The 20,420-nt window shown below is 36.3% G+C and overlaps 1 protein-coding gene across 4 annotated transcripts in view; it reads left to right on the top strand.

Annotated features, from left to right (window-relative positions):
• The window catches only part of Klhl8 (kelch like family member 8), a 52,508-nt gene extending 32,512 nt beyond the window's left edge, over positions 1 to 19,996 (top strand). For 3 of the 4 annotated variants that reach the window (XM_042668446.1, XM_042668444.1, XM_042668445.1), the window contains exons 5-12: positions 10 to 196; positions 4,812 to 4,955; positions 6,225 to 6,336; positions 11,122 to 11,290; positions 11,494 to 11,653; positions 13,770 to 13,971; positions 14,744 to 14,859; positions 19,862 to 19,996. In XM_042668446.1, coding sequence (XP_042524380.1) covers positions 10 to 196; positions 4,812 to 4,955; positions 6,225 to 6,336; positions 11,122 to 11,290; positions 11,494 to 11,653; positions 13,770 to 13,971; positions 14,744 to 14,859; positions 19,862 to 19,878 — 1,107 coding nt within the window. In that variant the 3' untranslated portion in view covers positions 19,879 to 19,996. Of the gene's footprint in view, positions 1 to 9; positions 197 to 4,811; positions 4,956 to 6,224; positions 6,337 to 11,121; positions 11,291 to 11,493; positions 11,654 to 13,769; positions 13,972 to 14,743; positions 15,177 to 19,861 lie in introns of those variants that run through there. The other variant, XM_042668447.1, reaches the window with a different exon arrangement.
• Positions 19,997 to 20,420: the final 424 nt, after the last annotated feature.

Genomic DNA, 20,420 nt, shown 5'->3' with positions numbered 1-20,420 from the left:
TGCTCTTAGGTCCGTCTGCCATTATTGCCAGTTGAATTTCTTATGGGTGTTGTAGCAAAAGAACAGATTGTCAAGCAGAATCTTAAATGTAGAGATTTATTGGACGAAGCAAGAAATTATCACCTTCATCTGAGTAGCAGAGCAATACCTGACTTTGAATACTCTGTTCGGACCACTCCAAGGAAGCATACAGCTGGTAATTAACTACCCTTATTTTTCACTTCTTTTGGGACTATAAAGGTTATTTATGTATGCCCAAACTTAACTGTAAGATAATTAGCATCTAATTGCCTCAAAGTAATAATTGGCAAGGAAGTATATATGTCTTTATATATGTGTATATAATTTAGGTCATTGTACCAATTAAGGTAGTATTTTCATCCCTCCCTTTCTCCCCCCCCCCTTTCCCTTTCTCTCCCTCCTTTCTTTTCAGTATCCTTTCCTCCCTCCCTCTCTTTTGAAACAGGATCTCATTATGTAGCTCAAACTGGTCTCAAGCTCACCTGCCATAACTACCCAGGTGCTGGGATTACAGGAATGTACTACATGCCTAGCTCCAGTAAGCTCTTCTTTTTTAAAAGTGTTGGTATTGGCGCTTGAACTCAGGACCTGGGCATTGTCTGACCCTTTTTGCACAATGCTGGTGCTCTCTCACTTGAGTCACAGTTCCACTTCTGGCATTTGGGTGGTTAATTGGAGATAGGAGTCTCATAATTTTCTTTCTGGGCTAGCTTTGAACAGTAATCCTCAGATCTCAGCCTCCTAACTAACTAGCATTATAGGCATGGCCCCACAGGTGCCCAGCCAGTAAGCTCTTTAAAAAAGGCAAAACTAAACTAAACTAATCCTATACAATATTAAGAGACTACTTATATTTCTCTTCCTTTGGAGTCTTCATGATTCTTCTAGGCAGAATTAGCTTTTCTGTTAGACCTTTAGAGCACTTTGAATTTGTTTTACTATGTTGCATTGTAATCCATTTATTTGACATGCCTTGAGTTCTTCAAAGGTGTATATAACTATTTTGTTTTGATATTTATCCTAGTACAAGCATGGTGCTTGACACAGATTACATATTTAAATATATTTTTCCCCCTGTTGGTCATGGGGCTTGAAGTCAAGGATTGGGATACTGTCCCTGAGCGTTTTTGCTTAAGGCTAGTGCTCTGCCACTTTGAGCCACAGTGCTACCTCCGATTTTCTGATAGTTAACTGGAGGTAAGTCTTGTGGACTTTTCTGCCTGGGCTAGCTTTGAACTGTGATCCTTAGACCACAGCCTCCTGAGTATCTAGGATGACAGGTGTGCGCCACTGGCACCTGGCAATATTTTTTTTTTCAGTTTACCAATAAAGATATGAAACAAGTCTAACATTTGTGTAATGGACCATATTAAACACTTAGAATCTAGAGCTGCTATATTTTAGGAAGAATGTACATTTGCCTTTATTTTCCAGTCTTGAGGACTTTGTATTTCCCCAAGAAAATAATTGATGTTGTTATATTTTTTATATTTATAAAGAATAACATACTTGAGAAGTACAAGTCAATATGTCGAAAACGAACTTTACAACTTTGGGGGGGGGTGGGGAGGATTGGGTGGGAGGATAGGGGGAGGATGGGAAGGGATGGGAAGGGGAAACAAAGGAGGAGGCTACAATGCTTGACAAGAAATGTACTCAGTATCTTGCCCATGTAATTGTAACCCTTCTGTACAGTATTTTCATAATAAAAAATAAATAAAATTAAGAAAAAAAAAGAATAACATACTTAAGGAATGAGAGACTATAAATAAGGCTGAGTTACTTAGCAAGAGAAATTCTGAGAGGGAAAAACAGGAAGAGAGTGAGGGAAGGAGTGACATTGTAAAAAAAAAATGTACTTATTACCTGACTTAAGTAATGAGTAACAGGTAACTATGCTCTGTATGTCACCTTTATAACAATAAAAAAAATTTAGAAGAGGAATTCTGAGTATGTTTGCTGCTAATACAGTTAGTAAGTAATGAGATCCATAAAATAACCTGACTTCAGCAACAAAAGGAAATACTTGTTTATAAATATGGTAGTTTTTTGTTTGTTTTGTTTGGTGCTGAGGATCAAACACATGGTCTATGTAAGCTTGGCATGCTCTTCTTATTTTTTAAATTTACTTTATTGTTATTTAGAGGGGATATACTGTGGGGTTACATTTACATGCATCATATTATCTGCTTCCTCATTCACTACAATTCCTCTCCGCCCCCCACCATCTCCACCCACGAGTTGCATAGTTCACTTTCATTAGTGCATTCCACTGCTGTACTTTTCCACCCTTTTTCCTCGGATTCTGTGCCCTTTCCTCACCCTCCCACAGATGTGCATGTGAATGCACTGTATATAAGGTAAAGAATATAGAATCATCAGAAAAAGATAAAACAAATTAAGAAAAAAAGTTCTTTGTTTCCATATCTTTGGAGTTTGTTTCAGTATGTATTTTATATACATATGAAGAGGTGCTTGGGTATGCACCTTTGTGATTCTCTCCTACAACTATCATCTTTTGGTCTCATTATATGTGAGTATCTAGAATGCTGTCTAATTTGTCATAACCTAGTACATTTTAGATCTAACTTTCACATATCAGGGAGAACATGATAGGCAAGCTCTTTTCAAATCCAGATTCGAATTTAAAATGTCAACGGTATAGATTGTATGATAGTATCCGAGACACTTATATATGTGGCATTACATTATTGCAAAAACATTAGTTGATTTTGACAAAGGAGTCAACCATTGGGAGCTAGATAGTGTTATTCCACTTATAGATGAGAAGACTTAGGTTAAGAGTATGCTAAGACCATACAGAAAAATAATAGAGAAAGGATTTTGAATCCTGATATTTTATTTCCATTTTATTTTTTCTTTCATGTTGTGTTCCAAGATGACCCATAGCTGAAATATTGGTTTTACTTAAATAAAGACTGGGATCACACTACCAGTAGCATCATTAAGTATCTGTAATTTAAAACATATTTTTCATTTTCAAGGTTTCAGTTTATTTATAAACAATTTAAAGGTCAGGGAAAAAGTCTGTTTTTTGTCCCTTGAATGCCTCATCTAGTACACACCAGTCATTATGCTAGTCCCAGTTAGTATATATATGCCTAATAGACATCCATTACCTAGTTAAGACTGGAGATAGTTGTCATAGAATAGAGTGCTAAGCGAATGACTATTGCCAAAAGTACTATGGGAATACCAAAGAAAGAGACTTGGAATACTGAACTAGACCAGATATATCCTGAAGGGACTACTGTGCTAAGGCTTTACCTTTTGTGCATATTCGATGCTAGGGATCAAACCCAGGGCCTTTATGAATGTTAGGTAGGCATTCTTCCACTGAGCCACATCCCCAGCCCTCAGGTTTTATTTTGTAAGGCTTTTCATAGTGGTAGAAGTGGCCAGTCTGTGTTTTGTGCCCTTAAGATGAATCTGAATCACACTAAAGCTAAGTGATTTTTCCTTTTTTTTTTTAGTTATAATATACAGCATGGAATTTATCATTTTCACTTTTTTTTTTTCCAGTTCTGGGGTTTGAACTCTGGGCGTAGGTGCTGTCCCTGAGCTGCTTTTTTGCTCAAGGCGAGCACTCTACCACTTGAGCCATAGTGCCACTTCCAGCTTTTTTCAGTAGTTTATTGGAGATAGTAGTCTCTCAGACTTTTTTGCCTAGGCTGGCTTCGAACCACAATCCTCAGATCTCAGCCTCCTGAGTAACTAGGATTGCAGATGTGAGCCACCAGCACCTAGCTCATTTTCATCATTTTTAAATATATGATTAAGTGGTATTCACTTGTTTTTTAATGGAAGAAGTGGAAAGCTGTTGATAATCTGAAAGCAAAATATCTTGAAAATGATAACAGATGACAAGATCTTGCAATGCTATGACTAATAGCTGCTGAAGGCCTGAACTAAGATAGTAGCCGTGGTAATAGAAAGGCAGAGGTGTGACACTGCAGGAAAGGAAGAGATTTAGGTAGGTTAGAAGAGACTTTGTTTTGACTGTCCTAGATATGAGGCACCTTTGGGACATGTGCCTTGGAAGATACACAGAAAACATACGTGAACTGAGAATGAAACATAGGTCAGGGTGCTGGTGGCTCATGCCTATAATCCTAGTACTCAGGAGGCTTGAGATCTGAGGATTGAGGTTCAAAACCAGCCCCGACAGCAAAGTCTATGACATTTTTGCCTCCAGTTAACTAACAACAAAACAAAGCTGGAAGTAAAGCTATGACTCAACTGGTAGAGAGCTAACCTTTAGCATAAAAGCTCAAGGACAGCACACAGGCCCTGAGTTCAAGCCCCAGGTCCAGCATACACACACAAAAAAAGAATAAAACATGAAAAGTAAAAAAGAAGGAACTATGTTAGGAAACAAAAGGAGACTTGGATATTATAGATAATAATAAAGTAAGGAATTTCCAAAAAGAGAAACCCAGCATTATCAACATACCAAATATTACATTAGTGTTCAATAAGAAATGAATTGATTTATAAGTGGATTGAGTTTGTTAGGACAAACTACAAGATCAGTTTTGCTGAGTAAATGAAGATATAAACCATACTGTGTTGGGGTGTTAGCTTATTATAAGAGATAGTCAATATATCTTATTATTTGAAAAGTTCAACTAAAGGGGAGGAAAGAAAAATAGTTCTAGTAATTTCACACAGAATGTTATCCAATTCATCTTATCCAATTACTCAAAATTTTGACTGCTATTTTTTCCACACTAAAAGTTTTTATCTCTATCTTGTGCCTTTAACTTTAGGTGTGCTGTTTTGTGTTGGTGGTCGAGGTGGATCTGGAGACCCCTTTCGGAGTATTGAATGCTATTCTATCAACAAAAACAGTTGGTTCTTTGGACCAGAAATGAATAGCCGAAGGCGACATGTGGGTGTAATCTCTGTTGAAGGTGGGTATATGACTACATAAAAGCAAATCACATGATTGCAGTGTTCTTGTTATCCTATAAAGAAGAAAGTTGCTAAATTGTAAAAGTTAGAATATATCAATAAAAATATTTGGGTACTGGTTATTTACTTCCTTTGCTCCCACAGATATTCATGGTATAACCTGTTGAAAAGTGTATAAATATGGAGATGTATAGCAAGAAAAGGGATATGAGTTCAACTCTTCTGACAAGGTCTGGTGGTTCACATCTGTAATCCCAGCACCCAGAAGGCAGGGGCAAATGAGTTGCAAATTTGAGCCAGCCTGTACTATAAAGGAATACCCTTGTCTCTAGAAAAAGAAGGGCTAGATAGGAAGTTCAGTAATAAAGCACTTGCCTTGCATGCCCAAAGGCACTGGGTTCAATCCTCAGTACTAAATAAATATGTAAATTCTGAATTATATTTTCAAAAAAACCAGTCAGGGCTGGGAAGGTAGTTCAGTGGTAGAGTGCTTGCCTTGCATGCATGAGGCCCTAGGTTTGATTCCTCAATACCACATAAGCAGAAAAAGCTGGAAGTAGCACTGTGGCTCAAGTGGTACAGTGCTAGCCTTGAGCTGAAGACCTCAGGGACAGTGCCCAGGCCCAGAAATCAGGCCCCATGAACAACAAAAAAATAAAATAAATCAAAGTAAGGAAATATTTTTATTGAATTCAAATGACAAGTATATATAGCTTTTTTATTGCTATGAGATTTTAGCTAAAAATGAATAGAAACATTTAAATATTATTTTTCCTGATTATGTAAGTACACAATGCTTATTGAGAGAAATATAGAAGAATTTTTAGAAAAAATTAAAAATCGTCTGTAACACAAGTACTAAAAGTAGTTGTAATTAACACTTTAGTCACCTAATATTTTCTCTGAGTATTTTTGTTTCATTTACAAGAAACTTGATTATAGTTAAGTTTTATATTTACATGTTATAAGCATGTTTCCACTCTAGTAAGCATTTTTGAAATCATGAATAATGATTTAATCTACTATGTAATAAAAAGTTCAGAAGCTCAAGAAATTAGTGTTTGAAAGCAATTAAGTAACTATAGAATTGAATGTTAGTGAAAATTTACTTTTGTTTTCATTTAACTACTGAATGACATTGATAATATTGAACAACATAGCAGTTATTAAGTCAATTTGTCATGACATTCTAGTTGTATATTATTTATATGCAAATAGCAGTACTATTTCTCTGTTTGGAATCACATGGGACTACTTTTATTTGACAGGTAAAGTGTATGCAGTCGGTGGACATGACGGAAATGAACATTTAGGTAGTATGGAGATGTTTGATCCTCTCACTAATAAATGGATGATGAAGGCGTCAATGAATACTAAGAGGTAGATAAGCATGGAAAGTGCCTTTTGGGTCTGAGGTGGGAAATTGGTTGTCTTAATATTAAAAGGACTTAACTTTTCCATTTTTCTTTTAATTTTAGAAACTTTACCTTCTAAAACTTCGTTCTTACAGAAGTTTTATTTTTAAAGCATGGAATGGTATTTTGGCATATAGTAAAATTAGTTAAACAAAAATTTTTTTTGGGGGGGGGGTCTGGTCGTGGGGCCTGAACTCTGGGCCTGGGTGCTGTCCCTCAGCTCTTCAGCTTAAGGCTAGCAATCTACCACTTGAGCCACAGTGCCACTTCCAGCTTTTTTTTTTTCTGCTTATGTGGTGCTGAGGAATCAAACCCAGGGCCTCATGCATGCCAGGCAAGGGCTCTACCACTGAGCCACCTTCCCAGCCCTTAGTTACATTTTTTACTTAAGCATTGCTTTTTCCTTCTTTCTTTTTTTTTTTTTTCTTTTTTTTTTTTTTTGCCAGTCCTGGAGTTGAACTCAGGGCCTTGAAGCAAACACTCTACCAGGAGCTCTGACCCCAACCCTTTTCTTCTTTAGTTGTTTTTCTAGAAGGGTTTCTCTTCTTAGCTAGGCTTCCTGTATGCCATCACCCCTGGCTAACTTTTTTTGTCCTACCTGGCTAGAAATGGATCCTTCTGCTGTTTCCCAAGTAGTTAGGATTATAGATATGAGCCATAGTGCCGGACTAGCATTGCTTAAAAAAATAATTTAAAAACCCTTTTTGTTTGAAGCATTGCTTTCAGAAAAGTTGCAAAAATAGTAAAGCTTCTATGTACTAGTGGTTCTTAGCAAAAATAATTTTTATCCTCTATGAGACATTTTACAGTGACTGAGGATATTTTTTTGTTGTCACAGTTTAAGGGTGGGCATGTTGCCAGAAGCAAAAGATCTTATGATATACAGGACAGCCCGAACTATCCGACCCCAAATGCCAGTAGCGTCAAGATAAAGAATACATACCTTGAACCTACCTTTCACCCAGCTTCCTATATGCTAACATCTTACATAGCCAGCATAATGATTAAAATTAGAGTTGATGTAGTACTGTTAATTATTCTGTAGATCATATTCAACTTTTGCCTATTTCCCCGTGTATTCTTATATTTCAAATTGTTTTTCTTGTCTGATTCTGTTGGCTTGTAATATAATACAGTATGAGTAGTAGCAGAAACAGATTTCTTTTGCTTTGTTTTTGTCTCTGGTTTTACTGGAAATGCCTCTCTTACATACAACAATGAATTTAGGTCTGAAGTATATATATACACATATACATATATATATATATATATATATATATATATATATATATATATATATTTTACCATGTTTAAAATATTGTTCATATAGTTTTTTTCTTTTTGGTGCCAGTACTGGGGCTTGGGTACTGTGTCTTAGCTTTTTCACTCAAGGCTAGCACTCTATCACTTGAGCCACACCTTTACTTTTGACTTTTTGATGGTTAATTGTAGATAAGAGTCTTAATAAACTTACCTAGGCTGACTTCAAACTGTGGTCCTCAGATCTCAGCCACCTACATATCTTGACTAGGCATGAGCCTCCAACACCCAGCTTCTTCACTCATTTTTTTTTTTTTTGTCCATCGTGGGGCTTGAACCCTGGGCTTGGGCGCTGTCCCTGCGCTTAAGGCTAGCACTCTACCGCTTGAGCTACAGTGCCACTTCTGGTTTTCTAGTGGTTTATTAGAGATAAGAGTCTCACAGTCTTACCTCCCTGGGCTGGTTTTGAACTGTGATCCTCAGATTTCAGCCTCCTGAATAGCTAGGATTACAGGTGTGAGCCACCGGTGCCTGGAACCTGCTTTTTTTTTTTAAGTTTTTATTATTATAAAGGTGATGTACAGCGGGGTTATAATTACATACATCTGGTAAAAAGTACATTTCTTTTTGGACAATGTCACCTCTTCCCTTGCTCTCCCAGTTTTTCCCTCCCATCCCCATTCATAAGTTGTATAGTTCATTTTCTATCCTGTTTAACAATTTTTTTCTTGGTAGTACTTGAGATTGAACTCTACCTCACCCTTGCCTTGCAAGCATTCTACCACTTGAGCCATGCCTGCAGCCCTTTTTGCTTTGAGTTTGTTTTTCAGATACTGTCTCTACCGTTTTTCTTTGTTGGTCTTGAACCATGATCCTTATATTCCTAACTGGGAATTACAAGTTCGCTTCACCACATTGTAGCTTAGTGGAAGAATGCTTGCCTATCATGTGTGAGGCTTTAGGTTCAACCCTCAGTCACAATGGCACGTGGGTATATTGCAATTTTCCTTTTTTTTTTTTCTGTCAGTCATGGAGCTTGAACTTTGGGCCTGAACACTATCCCTCAGCTCTTCAGCTTAAGGGGAGTGCTCTACCACTTGAGCCACTGCACCACTTCAGTTTTTCTGAGTAGTTTATTGGAGATAAGAGTCTCATGGCCTTTCCTGCCCCATCTTGCTTTTGAACCACTATCCCCAGATTTCAACCTCCTGAGTAGGATTTTACAGGCGTGAGCCACCGGTGCCTGGCGCACTTTTCTATTCTTACTTAACTTTACAAAGAGTTTTTTTTCATGTATTGAAATATGAAAAACAGAAAAATAGGAATTAGAAGAGAGCTATGCAGCAGAGAACTTTTTTATGAGAAAATACTAGGGGGAAAATTAGTACTAAAAAATGCTATTACCACTTATTACCTATAGATGACATTTTAATACTTCAATAAGGCTTGCTTTATACTACTTGGTAACTACAAATTTGTGTGTGTGTGTGTGTGTGTGTGTGTGTATGTGTATGTGTGTGTGTGTACCAGAGGTTAAACTCAGAGCCATGCTTCTAGCATTTTACTGGTTAATAGTGATGGAATCTCACATACTTCTGCTTGGATTGGATTAACTCAGTTCCACTCTTCTCAGCCTCCTGAATAGGTTTATAGTCCTGAGCCATGGAACACCCAGCCCAAAGAACATTTTTATTACCATGTCTCTTTATCATAATCTTTTAAGTTGATTTTTAGTTAAGAATTGAATGAAACTTTTCTTACCAAAATAGCAGTTGAATTTTGTTATTCTTTTAAAATCTTGAGCGTTTATATTAGCTATCCAATCTTTTGGTATGTGTTTTTTTGTTTTGTTTTTTGTTTTTGTTTTGTTTTTGTCAGTCATGGGATTTGAACTCTGGGCCTGGGTGCTGTCCCTGATCTCTTCTGCTCAAGGTGAGCGCTCTACCACTTAAAGCCACAGTGCCACTTCCTTAGTATGTATTTTGACATAATTTTTTTCATGTTTACTCAGCATGCTGAACCCAAGTTCTTTTAAGTTTTTGACTCCAATGTGTAAGAACCTCTGCTCTAGTCACTTCTGATTAGATTAAGCTAGAACATCTTTTTTGCCGTACAATGCTAATAATGTCATCTTTTTCTGTGGTTTGTGAGGGAGAGAGAACTATTAAACATTCTTCCTAACCTAACACAATTATGTCATAGAGATGGTGTCGCATGTTTACACAGACTTGGAAGTTCCTAACTAGAGGATAAGAGACTGTCCTAGGACACTGATATACATAGTGTTAGGATGTCTGGAATACTCACATTCTTTGCTACAGACTTGAGTGTTCCTGTTCTGAAAGTCTGAAATTGAGTTTGCTTTATAATGGGAATTTTTTATTGTTAGCTTTCAAAATGATTCATATTTTGAAACACTTTTTAGTTTCAATTTTTTGGATTAGGGGTACTCAGCTGATAAGTAGTTATTCCAAACTCTAGAATTTGGTTTCAAATTATTTCAGATGATGGATAATCAACCTGTGAGAATACTTAGCATTAGATATGAGCTAGGCATTGTTGAGGCTTTGCCTCAAATGAAGAAGAAATAGTTGAGATTTATAAGGTGCATTATTTGGCAACCAAATTAGTGACAGATAATAGTTTTTAAAGAATTCAATATTTGATTGCTACAATGTATTCTTCAAGAAACAGACTTTTCTTCTGATCACAGTAGTAATCAGTTAGCTTTTTATATGGGCTAAATTTCCACAAACAAAATAATGTCTCAAAAGAAAAGATTAGTTAGCAGCTGGTGCTTATAAAGGTTGTAAAAGAAAAAATGACTATTCTCTTACATGATAGTATAGTAAAACCCTGCAACAAAATGAGCTGTGAAGTTACCTCAATTCAGAATGAAAGCTGGCTTTTGACCTATACAGCAGTTGCAACTGTATATTTACAAATGGAATATTCTGGACTCCTTTGTGCTATTTCATTGGATTTTACTTTATTTGATCTGAGTGTAGAAGGGGTTTAACTCACTGGTAGAGTGTATGCTGAGCATGCAGAAGGCCTGGGTTAAATTACTAGCACCAAAACAAAGGAACTAACAAACAACAACAAAGAAAGCTTAAGGCAAGTTTAAAATAGCTTGTGTAGGGAAGGAAAAAGAGAGAAGGAGTGACACTCCAAAAACAAATATACTCATAACCTGGCTTACAAAACTAATCCCTCTGTATATCACCTTTATAATAACGATGAAAATCTAAACACAATACTTTGTGTAGGCTGTATACTGTACAACTTTAAGCGAACTATTCACTCACAGTTAAGATATTTTGGTAACCATAGTGCCACCTCTTCAAAAGCTTTGATCAGTCTGCAATGAAAATAAACTGTACTCTTTGACGGTTACTATGATAAATGACTTACATTAGTATATTTTTCTTTGCTACTTTTTTCCTGGAAAGAAACTTGGATGCTGAAAGGTATCTTATTGTTTTTGCAGACGAGGAATTGCCTTAGCCTCCTTAGGAGGCCCAATTTATGCAATTGGAGGGTTAGATGACAATACCTGCTTCAGTGATGTGGAGAGATATGACATAGAATCTGATCAGTGGAGTACAGTGGCACCAATGAATACTCCCCGTGGAGGAGTGGGCTCTGTGGCTCTAGTTGTAAGTTGTACAGCAACAAAACACTTGAATTGCATTTCATCACATCTATAATAAATTAAAGAATGGTCTGATACATATTCTCATCACCAGCCTGCAGATTCTGCCATATAGTTCATGAAATTCTACTTTCTTACATATTCTGTTGTTATATAAATCCATTCAAAATCTAATGTGATATGTTTTGCTCATTTTTCTCCATTTAGAACCATGTTTATGCAGTGGGTGGCAATGATGGAGTGGCTTCCTTATCTAGTGTGGAGAGGTATGATCCACATCTGGATAAATGGATAGATGTTAAAGAAATGGGTCAACGAAGAGCAGGCAATGGAGTTAGTGAACTTCATGGCTGTCTATATGTTGTTGGTGAGTGGATGATATTTCTCTGGTTTAATATATCAGGATATGCGATGAAAAATGTCATAATGCAACTCAATAACAAAGATTCTACTGCATTTACCCTTTAGTAGAGTTAGTCCTGAGATGTTTTGAATTCTTAAGGTCAACATTTATGGCGTTAATGCTTTTTCATTTAAAACTTTATTTTTTTATATATATTTTTATTGTGAAAATACTGTACAGAGGGATTACAATTACAGGTAAGATAATGAGCACATTTCTTATCAAGCATTGTAGCCTTCTACTTTGTTTCCCTTTTCCATCCCTTTGTATCCTCTCCCCCCCGCCCCCCCCCCGTCCCCCCCACCAAAGTTGTAAAGTTCGTTTTTCGACATAACGACTTGTACATCTCATTGTTGCAATGGGTCCTCCTGTATCCCTGTTTTAACTTTATTTTTTATATTTAGTTTTAACTTTTTTTTTATAGATCCTGGGACTTGAACTCAGGGACTAGATGCGGTCTTGAGCTTTCTTTCTTTTTTTTTCTCACAAGGCTAGTGCTCTACCGCTTGCACCACAGCTGCACTTCTGCCTTTTTGGTGGTTAATTGGAGATAAGAGTCTCATAGACTTTTCATGCCTAAACTGGCTTAGACTTTTCATGCCTAAACTGAGATCCTCAGATCTCAGTCTCTTGAGTAGCTAGGATTACAAGTGTGAGCCAGTGGTGCCCAGTAGTTATCACTCTTTATGATGAAAAATATTATAGTTGTAGTGATACTGTGATAAACATTTGTCGAAATTCATCGGCGCCAAGCACTGGTGACTCACACCTATAATCTTAGCTAATCAGGAGGCTAATATGTAAGGACTGAGGTTTGAAACCAGCCCAGGCAAGAAAGTCCATGAGACTATTTGCAATTAACCAGCAAAAAGCTATAAATGGATCTGTGGCTCAAGTGGTAGAGTACTAACCTTAGGCAAAAATGCTCAATGACAGTTCCTGAGTTCAAGCCCCAGGACTGGCACAAAAAGAGAAAAAACAACCAACTCATCAGATTACTCACATTAAATTAGGTTTAGTTCATAATGGATTTAGTAAAATTGAATCCTAGAGAACTTTCATTTGATTACGTCTAAATGATCTGTTGCTTTTTAAAAAAAGAAACAAATAATATGACAATCTCAGGAAAATAAGCTGGATCACACCAAAGAGAGCTATTATTCATTTAGACTTATAAGGAATCTTAAGAAGAGAACATTGTTACCTAGGAGTCAGTGGCTCTAATCCTAGCCACTCAGGAGGCTGAGAGTGGGGGGGACCATGGTTCAAAGGTATTCAGAGCAGAAAAGTCCATGTGATTTCTGTCAGCCATAAAGCTGGACTGGAGGCATGACTCAAGTGGTAGAGTACCAGTGTGTGAAAGAGAGCATTGTTGAAGTCATAATCTGTATATATTCCTTAGGATTATATTAAACTGTTAGACCAACATCTCTGTCATACTATCAATAAGTATTAAAAGAAGCAAATAGATAGTTTTTTCAATACCTGGATGAGTCATTATATAAAGATAGCTAGACTTTCCTTATTAAGCCTTTTTACTATTAAAAAATAAAATGTACAGAGAAGGAATTTCAGCCTTCTTTGCTCCTAGTCAACCAAGGAGAAAATTATATGAACAATTGCTCAGATATAGCCCCTGCAATGTTTTTCACTTTAAATTTTTTAAGTCAATAAAGTTGAATAGGGCTGGGAAGGTGGCTCAGTGGTAGAGCGCTTGCCTTGCATGCATGAGGCCCTGGGTTCGATTCCTCAGCACCACATAAGCAAAAAGAAAAAAAGCCGGAAGTGGTGCTGTGGCTCAAGTGGTAGAGCACTAGCCTTGAGCTGAAGAGCTGAGGGACAGCGCTCAGGCCCAGAGTTCAGACCCCACCACCGGACCCAAAAAATAAATAAATAAATAAATAAATAAATAAATAAAGTTGAATAGTACTTTTGGTAGTAGTTAGATAGGTGTTGGGTTTTATTTTCTAATTTTTTTTTCTAAACTTTTCTGAAATAGATTTTAGAAGCTATTGAATTGAGATGTAGAGGTCACTTTCTCTAAAGTATAATGCTTTTTTAAAAATATTTCTTTATATAGGTGGTTTTGATGATAATTCTCCTCTAAATTCAGTTGAGCGGTATGACCCCCGAAGCAACAAGTGGGATTATGTGGCAGCACTTACCACTCCCAGGGGAGGAGTAGGGATTGCAACAGTAATGGGCAAGATTTTTGCTGTTGGTGGCCATAATGGTAATGCATACTTAAATACAGTGGAAGCATTTGACCCAGTGCTGAATAAGTAAGTAATGTTCCTTGTTTGAATAGTTGATTACAAGAATAGAGTATTAAAAATAGAGCAATCCTCTACTCTCTGTGGATATATCTTCAAAGACACCAGTCCCCTGTAATGCCTAAATCACAGATAGTATTATCAAACTTTATGTATACTGTATATGCTATGTTTTTTCTATACATCCATACTGTGCTTTAGTTTGATTTGTATATTAGCCACAGTAACAATGGAAACTAACTAAAGTAAAACAACAGTACCAGCATACAGTAATAAAATTGTCAGTCTTCTGCTTTGAATTATTATTATTAAGTAAAATAAAGATATGAACAAAAGCACTGTGAGACCACCAGAGTTCATAGGTGTTATATCAAATGCCTCATAAGTAGGTAGCATCTACAGAATAGATACACTGGATGGAGGACAAATTGATGTCCAGGCAAGACAGAATGGGACCATATGAGGTTTCATCACTGCTTAGAACAATGTGCAATTTGAAGCTTATTTGTTGTCTGTTTCTGTGATTTTCTACTTAATATTTTTCATTACTGTAGTTTACTACTGGAAATTGAAACCATAGAAAGTAAAAGCTTAGATACCTGGGGGACTCATATACTGATCATCATAGTTGTTAATATAAAGCTGGAATACTTTTCTTTCCTTTGGATGCTTTCTATCTTTTAAAACCAGTTTCATAAGGAGGAATTTTTGTCATTGACTGGTATTTTGACTAAATTATACTTTGTTTTAAGATAACATTCTTTCTGTTCTGATTTTTCAGATGGGAACTTGTTGGATCTGTGTCTCACTGCAGAGCTGGAGCAGGTGTAGCTGTGTGTGCCTGTTTAACTAACCAAATTCGAGATGTTGGTCATGGATCCAATAATGTAGTTGACTGTATGTGATTTCAACTCCAGCCACCAACAATTCAGTCATATCTGATAGCCAAGAGAGACAACATTGTGTTATGAACCTTTGTGGGTTGCAACTACAACTAGAATCCCTTTGTTGTATGTGACTAAACACAACTTTGGATAATAGCTGAAGAATTTTAGTCATAAAGTTAAATATGGTACTTCCTGCTTTAAAAAATAATTGAGTAGAGAAATATGACAGTCCAACTTGAAACCATGCCTACTTTTAAAAATGCTTCAAGTAGTGCCAAAAACCTTTGTCTATTTGGGTGATTAAAATATCACTTGTGGAGTTTTACATATTTTGGGAAGGGGGGTCGGTTGTGGGGTTTGAACTCTGTCCCTGAGCTCTTTAGCTCAAGGTGAGCCCTCTACCACTGAGCCACAGTGCCACTTCTGGTTTTCTGGTGGTTAATTGGAGATAAGAGTCTCACAGACTTTCTTCCCCGGGATGGCTTTGAACCACAATCCTCAGATCTCAGCCTCCTGAGTAGGTGGGATTACAGACATGAGCCACTGGTGCCGGGCTTGGAGTTTTATATATTCTTTTGCCTACAGTATTAGCTTTTTTCTTGAGTGGGGAGATTATATCTGTTTTTTCAACATAGGAAACTTCCTTTTGAAGACTGTTTCTACTTGGTGCTTATAAGTTTAGGTCTTGCTTTTTATTCTAGATGGTAAGTTCTCAATTTCTTGTATATTTGGAGAAACAGGTAAAATGTCTTGGTCTTTCTGAATGCTATTTGTCCTCTTTCATGAGTGCTTAGAAGAGTGTCATGAAAAGCCCTTAATTTCTACTTGCATTGCTAGGATGCCAAAAGACTTAGCTATCCATCTACCTGACAAGTCTACAATTTTGTTTTGTTTTTTTCCTATCTCATGCAAAAAGTGAAGCAGAGACAATCTGAGTGAAGGCTTTAGTTCTAGTAATTTTATTTTTTTGGGGGGGGGGGGACGGGTCCAGTCGTGGGACCTGAACTCTGGGCCTGGGTGCTGTCCCTCAGCTCTTAAGCTCAAGGCTAGCACTTTACCACTTCCGGCTTTTTTTTTTTTTTTTGCTTATGTGATGCTGAGGAATCGAACCCAGGGCCTCAGGTATGCAAGGCAAGTGCTCTACCACTGAGCCACCTTCCCTTCCCCAAGTTCTAGTAATTTTAACGTCTAGTCAAGATAGTGTGAAAAGGACTAGTTCAGATTATATGTCTCTTAAATAAGGAGTTCTGAAAAGGCCTTCAACTTCCTTCTTTGATTTAATCATTAGATTTTGAATTTAGGATCTGTGTTTTCCTTTTTCATTAATTTATCTCATCCTGTTGTGTCTAACTGCATGGATCTGGACTTAATCAGAAAATGAATGCATTTTTACAAAAACCCTTTTTAGGCTGTAGTTTATTGATTACTTCTAATTCAAGTCAGTCATTAAGCAATAAAACATGACTGGTAAAAACAGAAGGATGCAATTAACATTTTTTCTCATTGTTTAATACCCTCCAGTATGTTCATTGAAATTTAATTGTTCCTGTAAATTAGTTTGAAGCTAGGATATCAGTAAGCCTTCTGACATAATAGCTCTTCATTGTTTTAACTAACATTATACATTGCCTACTCATATGTATATTTTTATGAATATTAAGACATTCAATTTTATATTTAGAGCTTTAGGCCTTCCTAAATTTTCCTTTAGTTAGGCCTTAGAATGTATTGTAGTTCACATCTGTCAAGTTTTTGCATTCATAGGGAAGATAAGTCAGTGAAAGACACTTCTCTCTCCATCTAGACCTGAAGTTCATTGACTCATTAGATGAGAACCTGGACTTGTAAGAATCGAAGAATGCCATGTTCCAAAAATCATTCCTATTGGGCATATCAAATCTAAAAATAAATTTAATTAATTTAAATAAATAAATAAGAGGGTTCGTGTTAGCAGATAAATCTTTCATAAAGCAAATTTAAGTTTCTCCTGTTAGCCAGTGGGCCAGTGTATAAGCCATAGCTAGCTTTGAACCAATGTTCTGTAGTACAAGTAACTATATTTTTCTGAACTCTACAGCACTTACTATACTAGATACGGAGATTAGGTCTTAAAAAACTGGCTTTGGCCAGGTTCTGGTGGCTCATGCATATAATCCTATCTATTCAGGAGGCTTAGATCTGAGGATCACAGTTTGAAGCCAGTCCTGCCAGGAAAGCCCATGAGACTCTTACCTCCAGTTAAACACTAGCAGTGGAGCTGTGACTCAAGTAGTAGAGCACTAACCATGAGCAAAAAAGTTCAGGGACAGTGCCCAGATCCTGAGTTTAAGTCCTAGGACTGGCACAAAAAATAAAATAAAAACCTGGCTTCAGCTGTCTATTTCTCAACTCTGTTGGAACTCTTGTATTATAATGCTTGATACTGTTGTGCATGTTATATTAATTTTAGAGGTTATGTTAATTTTCAGAGGTAAGGATTTTGTTTTTTACTATGATGTGTTTTTTTCCTCTTAGAATATTTCTGCTTTTGTTAAGTGTATAGTTTGTTGTATTCAATTTCTGGTTTTTCTTATACAGTGGTCATCTCACATAATTAGTAGGTACCCTAGCTACCTGCTAATATGAAGTACTCAGAAGAGAAGTAGAATTGAGGAAACATGCAGTGGTCTACTAAGTTACATATCAGATCATAATCTCAAAGAAACTGACAGCCTGGAAAAAAATAGAATAAAATACAGTCTCTTTATGAGGTTAAAACATGTTCTTTAAGATGTGAAATGAGGATCAGAATAAAGGATGATTCAATGGGTAGCTGCCTGTGTTCATAGGATGAGGAGATGAGATAGTCAAGGGTGACTGCTTTTTGTGATGCCAATCAGTATAACCTCAAGTGGTAACAGTTCCTACCCAAAAGTGGTGTAATATAGAGCTAAAATACTGAAATTATCTCTGGAAAAGAGGTAGAGTAAAAATTTACTTATTTTTTCTTCCCTTAAGATGGGTGGGTCTCACTATGATGTCCAGGCTAGCCTGATACATCTGGGCTTCTAAGCTCCTGCCTCAGCATCATGTGAAGCTGGAAGAAACAGGGTGCCTAGCCTTCTGTATTACTCTTAACAGAAATCCTTCTAGCTTCTTGTATGTGATTCTCTACTTAGTTATTAAAACCACTGCTTTTCTGTATTGCACTGTCACTTTAAATACATTGAATTTTTTTTTACTAATTTTATTGTATTATGTAACTAATCTTAACATTTGAATAAACTTTGTATTCCCTCTGAGTTTTACTCATTCTCTTAATTTCCAAGTGAATTTTGAATTTTTAATATTGTTAAATACCTAGATAAGAGATTATTCAAAAGCATGAACAACTTTTTTATAAATGATAAAATCAAGAATTTTCTTTGCTTTTTCTTTTTTACTTGCATGATAAAGTAAAAATGCATATAGAATCTAATTTTATATTTTATCAGTTCAAGAGTATTTCCAGGCTGTACACGGTTCCTCATGGGGTTTTTATTGTTGTTGTTTGTTTTTTATTTATGTTTTAGTGCTTGTACTGAGTCTTGAACTCAGGACCTTTTCTTCTTGCTTAGCTTTTTCCAGTCAAATGTTGGATTTTACCATTGGATTTTACCATTTGAGCCACACCTTCCCTTCTAGCTTTTTGTTAGCTAATTGGAGGTAAGAGTCTTCAGATTTGTCTATCTGGCCTGGCTTTGAACTGAGATCCTCAAATCTTACCCTCCTGAGTAATTAGGATTACAGGCAGGAGGCACTGGTGCCCAGTTATGCTCATGCCTATAATCCCAGCTCCTTAGGAGATGGAAATAATAGGATCATGGTTTGAGCAGCTCAAGCAGAAAGTTAGCAAGACCCTTTTTCAGAGAACAAACTGAGTGTGGTGGTGTATGCCTGTAATCCCAGCTGCCAGGCAGGAGTAGACATGCTATAGTCAGAGGCTGATTTGGGGCAGAAGTGGGAGAGCCTACTCATAAAGCGGGAAAAAAAAAAAAAAGAGGCTGGAAACATGGCTTTAATGGTAGAGTACTTGCCTAGCAAGCATGCATAGGCCCTGAGTTCAAACCTCAGTACTGCCAATTTTTTTTCCTTTGACTTAAACTAATTCTTTATTGAGATATCATTAACTGACTCTTTTTCATGTAAAATTAGAAATGGTGACAAAACTTCTCTAATATTTTCTTAAGGCCATTAATAAATTAGTGTTATAATACTCTAGCACACCAAAACATAGTCATACTAATTTCGAAGAGTTGAGGATACATCAGTGATATTTCTGATTAATATGTGTATATCTGTTATTAGCAGGAAATTCTAGCTTATGATTTGATCGTTGTTACAGAATTCTATAAATATTACATAATTATTTTCTATCTCTCATTAAGATTGTAATATTTTTCTCCTTATATAAAGGATCTTTCCATTTAATGGAAAATAAATTTTTATTACCTATAAAAATCAGCAAAGACAACTGATGACAGCTGTTTCAATAACCATAAGCAAGTTTCCTCAGTTATTTCTGACTGGTTCTATGTGAAAATGATAATATATTTGTACTAGGGTGAATATGGTCCTTCCAAATAGTAACCTTGCAAAGTTGAGCTGCTTTTTTTAAGCAATGTTGCCTTTTGCTAAAAACATCTTGAAACTCATCTTTGAAAGCCATTTATAGCTGAGTACCAGTGGCTCTATCTTAGTCTTAGCTGGCCTGGCTTTGAACTGGTTAAGATCTTGTAGGATTAAAATCTCTACTTGATTATGGGCCTTCATCAGATGAGAGTCAAAGTCATATTTATAGCTATTTCTATGGGTGAAATCTGTCAGAGAATTAAGGTTTTTTCCCACTGGCAACATATTTTCTAAAGTAAACAGTTTGAATGAAAGATTTAAACAGTCTTCCTCAGCATACTACTGTAAATGAATGTACAGATACTCTTTGGGAAGCCACCTTATTTGAATAATGCAAAAATTTTGTTTTTTTCTTTTTTAAGGTTTCACATATTACTGAACCAACCTACTACTGCAGAACATAGAAACAGAAAAACCAAATTTCCAGTAAAACATGTCAACTGTCCAGACAGAGGCATTACTTTGTAAGCCTTATAAAGAATGGTATCATGATGTGATGTAGTCTTACTGAGTCTAATCTTTTCATTGAACAAGTTCGTCACTGGCTCATTTTCCCCGTTCTTTCACCTTACAAACACTGCTACAATTTCTTGATGTGCTTGTCCAAGAGTTTCTTCAGAATACCTGCCTAGAGCAAAGTGGGATTTTTGTAAGGTATGTGGCTGATCAGGTTAATGCATTATAAGATATACCAAGTTATTTCCGAAATGGTTATGTGAATTTATATAATATGGTTTCTCATTCACTTGCTACTAAGACCTAAATATTGCCTGTATGGTAGGTGTAAGATGAATATTATGTGACTTGACTGTGCATTTTCCTTACTACTAACAAATTGAATATTTTTCATGTTGCATCATTTCTGTTCTGCAAAATACTCAGTTTTTCATCTTCCTTTCTTAACTCCTCTCCATACTACTG

The sequence above is a fragment of the Dipodomys spectabilis genome, unplaced genomic scaffold, assembly GCF_019054845.1.
Source record: "Dipodomys spectabilis isolate Male_0828 unplaced genomic scaffold, ASM1905484v1 ptg000436l, whole genome shotgun sequence".
NCBI lineage: Eukaryota > Metazoa > Chordata > Mammalia > Rodentia > Heteromyidae > Dipodomys > Dipodomys spectabilis.
This window is presented reverse-complemented; position numbering and strand designations above follow the sequence as displayed.